General features: G+C 40.0%; 1 protein-coding gene across 1 annotated transcript; it reads right to left on the bottom strand.

The window, feature by feature from the left end:
* Positions 1-225: 225 nt before the first annotated feature.
* LOC128496965 (N-acetyllactosaminide beta-1,6-N-acetylglucosaminyl-transferase-like) lies at positions 226-10577 on the bottom strand. Its single transcript, XM_053466805.1, has 3 exons — positions 9484-10577; positions 2442-2531; positions 226-454 (listed from the first exon to the last, which is right to left on the bottom strand). The coding sequence occupies exons 1-3, from the start codon at positions 10400-10402 to the stop codon at positions 264-266; spliced, it is 1200 nt and encodes a 399-aa protein (XP_053322780.1). The 5' UTR covers positions 10403-10577; the 3' UTR covers positions 226-263.
* Between the last annotated feature and the right edge of the window lie 201 nt (positions 10578-10778).

Raw genomic sequence — 10778 nt, 5'->3', positions numbered from 1 at the left:
CACTTGGCACAGCTATCAAAAAATACCACAAGCCATGGATCAATGGCTCCTAAAATTAGCACCAATGGCTCCAATGTGTTTTAAAATTTTATTTGGAAGTCTGTAAAGTGGAGAAAAGTAATCTCCACCTTATAAAATCTTTGCATGTTATAAAAATACAATACAGCTAATAAAGATAGTTTATTATTTAAATATTTAAATTGATTTAATAACGATTCTAAACCCTTTTTCAAGATGATCTATTTCAAGTATGCATCAGACAATCATAATAACCAATGAGACTGCAATGTAGTTGTACTTTGTTTCAAAGCACGATAGCGTAATTTTAGTTCCAGACACTCCACTGTAGGGGGATAGCGCTTCAACTCAAATTTGTTGGCAAATATACTTTCTGACTTGAGTAACCATGGTAAATCTCCTACTCCATAAACACAAACACCTCTGACATAATGGCCTAAGGAGAAAAAAAACACAAGAGAACAAAATTAAGATCTTTTCAATAAATTAATTACATATGTCAAAGGGAAATTGAAAGCAGCGTATTATAACTATTATTATTAAAGCGTCTTTCTTTCACCTATTACAGTGACATGATGAAGAATTCATATAAAAGAACTTGGTAAGTGTTTTAATATACATTCTTCAAAGTTTCAAAATAAATCCATAAAATCACTTAACTCTTAGAAGAAGCTGCAGTACAATGCCAGGGAAAAGCTCCCCTTGAAGTCAATGCAATTGATTTTTGAGCATGCACCTGGGTGATCTCATTAGAGTCCCCTTGACCCTTGCTGAGCCAGCACTAGACGTGACTGGCAGTATTTCATTGGGCACCAGTAGCAGGAGATTTGTTTGGCAGAACAAATATCCTGCAAGCGTAGGAAGCGTGGGAAAGCGGTAAATGCATATGGGGCGATTCTGCAGAATACCTCCATGTGTACTCAAGGGGGAAACAACACAAAAATGTAAACAAACTACTCAGCTATCATATACCTTAACGTGCATATGATGGTGTGGATGTCCTTTTAATGTGTTAAGTTTATTAAAATATAATAAAATTCACAATCAGCTAATGCAAGACACAGAAAGTGTTTTACAACTTTCTGCTGGATCTCATAACAGGATTTCTGCAGAGTCTTCAATGAAGGATAGCGGGAAAGAATGTAATTAAACATAAACTGCACTTTATATGCATTTGGTGATGACAGTAAAAGATATTAATCTGGGTACATTTAATAAGCACACTGGATAGTTGTTTTCAGTTCTGAAATCAATTATAGTTTTAACTTGTTATCTTAGGTTTGTGGTTGAGAAATGTGCCCATCAATAAAGATAATGTACTTTGATTACTGACATATCATGCTAAGATACAGTATGTGTTATACCATCAGCTTCAAGCACCATGGAGAAAAGTGTCACCATGGAGTTGAGCTCTAGAACCTTATTTACGTTTGGTGAAACTCTACAGATTTCATATTAGTACTTCCTTTGCGTTATCTAATAGATATGTTAAAATAAATCTTTTTAACTATACATGTGTTTATCACATGTATAGTTACTTTCTGACATTATTGATCACTTTATTAATTCTTTTTTTTATTGAACTGAGACATATAGATATGGGATGGAGGATATGGAGAGCAGGGCAGGCCAAAGCTCCATACCCTCATAGTGGAAAGTAGGCGCCAGATTTTGCGACAAGATGTCTGCAGGATCCATTGTAGGATTCTATGAGGCTTGCATGAGACACAGGTGCTGGACATTTGAGGGGAGAGACTGTTGAGGGGAGATGATATTCCCTTCTGCTCCCAGTTTAAAGAGAAGCCCCCAAATGAATCCAAGGGTGGCATTACCTAACTGGACTCATGTGTGCTGTCTAGGGGAGGTTTCCAGAGCCTGGCTTAGCTGGCTCTGGTGCCGAAGTTAGTGAATAGTTGTGCTGGTTAGCCGATTTGAAGCTAGGTTTTTATTTTATAATTTTGATTTGGGCTGTTTGTGTGCACTTGTATATGAAACTCAGTTTGCTTGAAGTATGTTGTTCCTGAGACTCATTGCCCCAAAAATGGCCGTACTTATGATCCTTGCAAACTAAATTTGTGGCCCCCAGCTAAATATATTCATTCAGACTGTGGGGACTATGAAACATTTTTTACACATTTTAAAAGGGCAAAATAATTTGTTTCCCTCCAACAGGAGGGGTGTGATGCTATGTCCGAATTCTTTTACAGTAAAATAATTGCTCTAGATTTCGAAAAAATTAAGAATATAAAATACCAGTTTCAAAGTGGCTGTGCATGTATGTCAGACAGTACAAAATGTGGCTGAAACTTTAGAGGCATTTGTAATAGTTACTTTAGCCCCACAATATCTTGTTCACCTGACATTATCATGTATCCTGTTATCTACGACTTTCAGAAAGGAACAAAACAATGAAAGCATATTACCGTGGCAACCATCATGAGTCGTGTCATCACTCCATTTTATTGCCCTTAGATCACCTTCCCACTTAGCATCTGGCATGGATGCTGGAAAATCTGTTAGAATTGTAAAAAAGATATTATGTTAGAGATGAAAACATCTCCAATGGACACAAACCAGGTCATTTGTTCAAAATTGCAGTGTGTACATGCTTTAATTTTCATCATGCATGTTTCTTGGATGATTGCACCGTGATGAAGATCACTACAGATATGTAGTAAGTACAGAATAACATACCGTATTTATCGGCATATAACACGCACTTTTTAAACCTAAATACGAGGCTGAAACCCTACCTGCGTGTTATACGCCGATAAATCCTAGAGCTGCACGATTTGCAGCGACGTCTCCCTCACTTCCGGTCCTGGGGAGGGTGCGTGTTATACGCCGGTGCGTGTTATACGCCGGCAAGTACGGTATGTACTGTGACAAACCCTTTAGCATGGGGGCCATACATGTCACATTTAGGGGTCCTAAGCACAGTCCTCTAGGGCAATCAGAGTCGGGAACACCAGCTTGTTGCAAAACAGCGCTTTATTTTAACGCAAACCCCCAAACCAAATTATAAAAAGAAACACCTAACTCCCAATTGGAGCCCTCTCTAACTGTACGATGCTGGCCCAGACTGACCAGCCTAATCACCCACTAACTTGACCTCCCTGCCAGACCCAGCTAAGCCAGGCTCTGGATCTGGAAAACCTCCCCCAGACAGCACACACAGGTCCAGGCAGGTATTGCCTCACTTGGCTCAGGGATGGTCTTCTTCAGGGCCTCTTCTTGCCCTGGGAGTTCAGGGAAACTTCCTCTTCCCCCAACAGTCTCTCTGAGTATCAGGCTCCAGGGGTTTTTAATGCCCAGCACCTGTGCCTGATGCCGGCTCCATAGGAATCCTGGACTGGATCCTGCAGATTTCTTGCCTCCTGGAAAAGCCGGCATGGAATTTCCACAGAATGGGGGAACGGAGCATTGGCCCACCCTGCTCTCCAATTGCTCCACCCCAGGGACCCATATGTATATGTAGCAGCTGTACCCAGATGCCATGCCAATCAACTCCCTGGGGTTCACAGTCTCACAGTACCCAGCTTACTCTGGTTGAACAAGCTATTTTTTCATACCACATGGCCCATGGTGTTAATTGTACACATTAAGAACACCATAAGTGAGTGACAAAACTTTTCTGCCTATCCAACATCGAGTGTAGCCCTTGGAACTTTATCATACTAATTTTGCATAGGAACCAATCCCTTTCTGTTTTACAAGGACATGAATATGTAGATATCTGGAATATTTGTACAACAAAAGTTCCAGATATGGGTGTTATACACTTGGTAGGGTGTTACCTGAAAGAAGTATTTACCAACAGGAGTCATGTGGAACTAAACTTGAAAGTGCTTCACATATAAAATATACCAATATTGCAGGATATTCTTGCTCAGTAATACTTACTTATAACCCAATTACAAGGTGAAATATAAGTTAAAATGGGAAAAGGTGGATGAATGATTACATTTTAACATTTTTGGAACAGCACTACGCCAATTTTCTCTTGGTCCACAAGGAAAATCTGCTCAAACTTATAAAGTTGTTGTTAGGAGCACCCCCCCCCCCAGATACAATGCCTTATCTTCGTCTAACATGCTTTGCAAGGGCTCAATGACAAGAAGCAACTTCTAGAAAGAAAATTATTTTGCCACTTTCTTTCTTAAAGTAAAAATATTTTAAACAGATTACAGCTTACTGATCAATCCAAGCAATTACCCCCAATGTTAAAACGATAATGATTTCGCAATCAGGGTTGTTTCAGGTACTTAACAAATAAATCTAAAATATGCACAGTAATCCAAATGTAACACCTAATGTATCCAAATACTAAAAGTGCCTCGTTGATACTAAGTAGACAATTCTTATACAATAATGAATCCTTTCTATTTTGTTTATAATAATTTCACCCTCTAATAGGATACCAATAGATGTAACATGAAAATACACCTGTAGCACACCTTAAAAAAATGGTGTGCAAAAAATGGGCTAATTAAGTTTTTACCTTTAAGAATTATTTGCAATCACCTGTCACTATTAGTGAAATTCTTTCTCTGCCAGAGAGTTCATTGTCCTGCCAAAAAAGCTTGCTATCATAAATGGTGCACCAAAACTATAAATAGTGCCTAACCCACTGATTAGATAGTTACATACCCCCAGTAACTATTAGTTGTTTGTAGCAACCATAGAACTGTAGACTTAGTCCCTAGATAAGCCTTTTTTTGTGGTTATTTGGATTTTTGGCATGTATTTATGTTTTTCCCCATTTCATCGGGGCTTGTGGATGGGCGCCAGTGGATTTTAAATATGGCAATTTAATCAGAATTCAGTTTCTTCTTGGAAAAAAAGAGTCACACTTACGGACAGACAAAGTATCCATACAAGAAGACCAGTTAGAGTTTATAAAGTTAATATTAATTTCATTGCCATGCAGTGTTGATTTTAACCAAGATCCTGCCCAGCTGACTACATGATTGTTTTTAGGGATAGTCTGGTAAATGAATGTATTTCAATTACATCTATGTGTTTGCCTGGAAGTTTGGATAGATATGGAACTAGTGTCCCATTAAGCAAAGTACCCAGCGGGATCACATAACACACATTACATGACTCTGCAGTAGTGTACTAGTTTTAGTTTTTTTGTCTGGTTGCTGCCTACAGGGTTTTTCACATGTGTAGCATGATTGCACTACCCACAATGCGTGCTAGTGTTACAGTGGGCAACATCTGCCACTTATTAATAAGATGGTGGGCAAGTGATAGGCTGTAATTCCTGTGAGCACGCTGCTTCTGAGTACGGCTGGCCTGTTAACAACTGACCACTGGGCTGGTCCAAAATTCATTGAAAATGGCCAGTGCGACCCACTTGCAGAGGCAGGTTCACATAACATGATGTAATCTCACCATTTTTAGCTTCAAAAGCCCAAATAATCTTTACACGTTTTTTTGAAAAAAGTGGCACAAAAAAGCAGGTTTGCACATTAACCTTGCTCATCAGACACAAACCCCAGCATTGCAGTTTAAATCAAAGATAGCTTCATTGTGTGGCTGTGGTTAGAACCTGGAGGGAACCTACTCAGAGGTGGGGTTGGTGCAGGACTATCCACCTAGGTTACCCATTTGGCCACCTTTGTGATGTGTTGCAAGAGTGCAGAACTTTTGGATTTAGGGTTGTATTTGAATGCTCTACTTTTAATACATTACAAGTTGGCCATACTACAAAAGCACAGACCAATTCACAAGGGTGTGAGGGCATTAGGGTAACCACATTGGCTATGTTTTCCAGGACACATATCATTTTTACACATTGCTGACCAGCCTAGATAAAATGCTGCCCTGCAGTATTGGATTTATATGGCACCACTGTCAGGCTCAGTGAAATTTTTCCAACTCTCTGCAGTTCTAATATCATGAATTTCCTTGCTATTTATTTTTCTACTTCTCAAAATAACCTCTGCAAAGAAATGTTGGGGGGGGGAATTATCTGTTCTTGCCTCAGGGGCAAAAGGAGAGACAGTTGTTTACCATAACTACTATCACAACCACAACAGTATAACTCCTATCATTATATAAGGATCCAGATACTGAGGATGGTACAATGTATATCTTATCATTAAGACAGACACAGACAGTGGTACAGCATAATTCCCATCACTATATAGAGAGGCAGACACTGGCTGTGCTACAGCATAACTCCCAATATCGCATCAGTATATTAACATCACTTTTTAATTATATGTCCTAGGCCATTGGTGCAATCTTTCTTAGTTGTTATGCCAAGTAGTTGTTGGTAAAACAAGTGTACAATAATTCTACATTATGAAGGGTCAGTTTAAATATTAAACAAAGATAGAATCAAAAACAAACAGAAAGCAAAACATATTCCTACATAGCAGGCATAGATCACAGGTCACATACCCCAAAGGCCAGCCCTGGCACCCAGATTGTATCCACAGGACTTGCCTAGCACCAGGATTACATCCACATGACTTGCACAACACCCAAGTTATATCCACAGGACTTACCCAGAACCCATATTGCACTCATAGGACTTGCTCAGCTACCAGATTGCATGCATAGGAATTGCCCCGGCACCCTGGTTGACCTATATAGCAGGCATAGATCACAGGTCACACACCCCAAAGGCCAGCCATGGCACCCAGATCGCATCCAAAGGACTTGCTCAGCACCCAAGTTACATCCACGTGACTTTCCCAGCACCCAGGTTACACACATAGCCCCGCACCCACATTTCCCTCATAGGACTTGACCAGCACCAAGATTGCACTCATTAGACTTACCGCAGAACTCAGAATGCACTCATAGGACTTGTCCAGCACCCAGATTGTACAAATAGAACTTGCTCAACACCTAGATTGCACTTATAGGACTTGCCTCAGCACCTAGATCACAGTACACATGTAGAACTTGCCCCAGCACCCAGATTGCATTCATAGGACTTCCCACAGCACCCAGATTCCACTTATAGGATCCTCATTGTCTCCCCATGTTTGTTTCTACCCTTTACCCTCCCCAAGGCCTCTCTTCTCCGCTCCCTGTCACCTGGAAGCTCTGCACCCCCTTCACCTGCCTCGGAGCAACCCTGCTGAGATTAAAGCTTCCTTCTGATGAGCCATGCACATCATGTTTGTGCAAACATCACTGAACAGCAAAATGGTGTACCACTACTTCTAGTACAACTAAACTTTCCTGCATATAATTTGTACTGATATAGTAGTTTTTCTACACCAGTACACAAACAGTTCATTAATTGTTTTTGTTTTCCCAGATTGTGCCTTGATTTTCACAGTTCCCCATAAAGGCATTTTGGACAATTGAAAATGCAAGCAGGATTTAATATCCTTCCCAGGGCCGGTCCGACAATGGAGCCGAGTGGGGCAACCGCTCCAGGCGGCACTTTTGAAGGGGCGGCACTTCACCGCCCCAAGCCCTTTTTTTTTTTTTTTTTTTAAAGCTAAAGAGAGAGAAAGGGGCGCCGACCAGCTTACCAAGCTGTCAGTACCCGCTCGGCGCCCCTCTCTCTCTCTCCTCTGCGGCGAGTCTCCCTGTTCGGTCTCGGTGCCGGCTTGTAATGCTGAGTGCCGGAAGATTTCCGGCGCTCAGCATTACAAGCCGGCACCGAGACCGAACAGGCAGACTCGCCGCAGGACTGCTGATAGGTAAGTACAAGGGGGGGTAAGGAAGGGTAGATAATTGGGGGGGCGGCATTTTAAAATTCGCCCCAGGCGGCATTTTGCCTTGGGCCGGCCCTGATCCTTCCCCTGCTTTGTAGTGGAGAATATGAAAACCTAATAATAATAGTGGCTGCACATTAAAATTTGTGGACTGATGTTTAGTTTAAGTCTGTTTGCTCCAGAAGCTGTTTTTACTTCTTTTAACCTACACATCACTAAACATAATGAGGGTGTCCAAAGTTTTGCACAAAATTGTAACTAAACTGATTAATTAAAAATACTTAGCCCATTCTATCGATCTATCTGTTTAAACACATACAGGCAGGTGGTCATATGTTATGGCTGATCGGTGTATATTGATTTTTTTCCAAGTATGCCAACCATGTTTGCATCTCTAGTGCACCTACTTCTGAGGGCTATGAGTCACATCACCCTCATCATCACTCTGGCTGAGTTACAGTCCACAGTGGGTCATTGGTCCATTTCTTTTTTTTAATTTAAACAAAAAAAATACATTTATTTAAATAAATCTATATATGTTTTTATTTATTTTTGTTTTACTTTTTTATTGGGGAGGGGGTTTCAGGGTGGGTTTAGTTGTGACATCACAATCATTGATTCCTGCATGTTAGCAGGAATAGATTAACAGTACGCACTCCCTTTTACTTTATTCTATCCCCATGGGTTACCATGGTAGCAAGCAGCCATAATAGACTCCCTGCCCCATGGACCGTTTGCTGTCTAATGGTAGCGTTTTAGCTTTAATTTATTGTTTATTTATGGTTCATATGCTTTTTCAGAGGAAGCCCCTACTTTAAAAATAAGGCTTTTGCTTTAAACTGGAAATACAAGGCTTTTATTGTGTGAACAATTAACTAGGTGACACTTACACTTTGGCAGCCCTCCAACACTACAGAAAAGGGATTCTCCACGATGGAGGGAACCCCGGTACTCTACCGAATGAGACATGGGTCCACTTTGCCAAACAGATATCACATACATGATTGGTCCTGAAAGTGTTAAAACATAGTGATAAATATGTTTGTTTAGTGTTTAGAACTGTAAAATGAATTTGGGAAAGTAATGTATGACTCCTACACAGTGTCAACCAGAACCTGCCAAAGTTAGTTTTGGCCTTAAAAAGTATTTTAAAAAATCATGATATTTGTCTATATCCATGGAGGTTGATACACACAGAACTGCATAATATGTATTATACATTGTTAATAGATATTGTAACACTGTTTGCAGGAAATGTGCAACTATATTTACTTATACACAAGCTAACAAATACCTTATATGTTCAGATTTGCTAAACTTGCTTATTAAATATAACAATCAGGGGACTTTCTAAATGAGCTGACCCTGGGCTGTACACTTTGTTAAAGGAGCTTGTTTCCTCTGAAACCTTAGTGCTGTGTCCTTTTTTCTGACTTTGAGCTGACACTGAAACTCTTGAAATATTAACCCTTTAATAGCCCATTGTGAAGAGTCTCTGTAGTAACCAAATGTGTTAACGAAATGACTTTAACTAAAGATCCACCTAATTGAGTCACCCCCATTTAATCAGCCATATCAACCATAACAGACTGATAGCACAACCACTTGTTAGGATACTTAGATATTATCAGATCAATAAAAAGTACTATTGACTGTGTGAGATTTGCTCTTTCACCCTGAGACCCTGAGATTACAGCAAACATTCTGAGGCTCAGGGTCACACCCAATTCCCAGGTATGAGTATAACTATTAGATTGAATCATAGTAAACATACCTGGAATTCTATTTAATGTCACCCAGTAATGCTCATCTGGACTGTAGGTGTCCATGGACCATTTTAGTAGATCAGTGGCTCTCTGATCCTCAAGGATGAACTTTGTAAATTCCCTTGTGAGTGCAACATATGCTGAACCAAAGTAGATGGTCATGTTGTGAGGTGGAGGAGGTTTTAACACATTGGTCCTTCGAACAAATGAATGAACAATATCCTCACGATGAACATATTTGGTCCTTGGTATGGCATGATCTGGGGGCAGCACCCCAGGGGTAATGTTTTTTCCTTTAAATTTTTTTAGATGTTGTATAATTTCCTTGTTAGTCTTTAAAGGGAAATCCTGTCCACAGGTGTTGATAACATATTTCCATGGCACATCTGATTCCACAAGGTCCTTCATGCAGTTTCTATCAGCCAGGAGTCTGGATATACCAGCATAAACCACAGGCTCCATTCTGGATGCGAGGAAAGCATTGGGGAAACAGTCCAGTAATCTTCCAACAGCGGTCAAAAATTCTGCACTTGCTTTCTCATCAACATGGATACAATATATATTCTGGGGCATGTAGATCGCTCTAAATAGCCTCTCAAATGTGCTAAATTCTTTATGTAAAACCATTATAAAGGCTAGTGGAAAAGCAGCTTCTTCTTCTGAAAGAGGAGACGTGATATAGTGGTTTTGTGTTAGGTATTCCTGACATGTGTTTCTTTTAGGCGACATTTGCAGTGGGCTTCCCCAAACAAAAGATTTTTTCTTCTTGACCAATGCTTCACAGGCAGCATCTAATAGCATTATCTCCGGAGAATGCTTAAATCTGTTTGAGCTTTGTTGGTCATGAATCCGACTGCTAATGCAAGAAAACAAAAGCACAATAGCCAGCCCAAGCAAACAGAAAAAAAATAATTTGGGAATTTTCATTCTATTCCGTGTGAACTATGGACAGTCTCCAGCAGGTTTTTCCGAAACACCTCTTTTATTTTTTTACTGTGCATTCCAGATGGTTGGTCATTGGCTTCAATCTTTATGCATGAAAAAGGATGTTTATCACTGCATTTTGCGTGTGGCTGTTTCCTCTGTTACCTTCGTCTGAACTGTACTCAGCCTGCTGTCGTAGAGCGTCTACTTACATATGAATGCAGCTACTCTCTGATTGGTGGGAGAAAAATCATTGATTAACACATTCTTTTCTTCTTATTCAGAACAATATCAGATTTCAAACCAAGTCTAATCTGTTCCTCCTATAAATTGTTCATTGTTTCCTGAATAGAATGTAATAGGAATATCAGTTTCATTC

Source organism: Spea bombifrons, chromosome 5 (assembly GCF_027358695.1).
Source record: "Spea bombifrons isolate aSpeBom1 chromosome 5, aSpeBom1.2.pri, whole genome shotgun sequence".
NCBI lineage: Eukaryota > Metazoa > Chordata > Amphibia > Anura > Pelobatidae > Spea > Spea bombifrons.
This window is presented reverse-complemented; position numbering and strand designations above follow the sequence as displayed.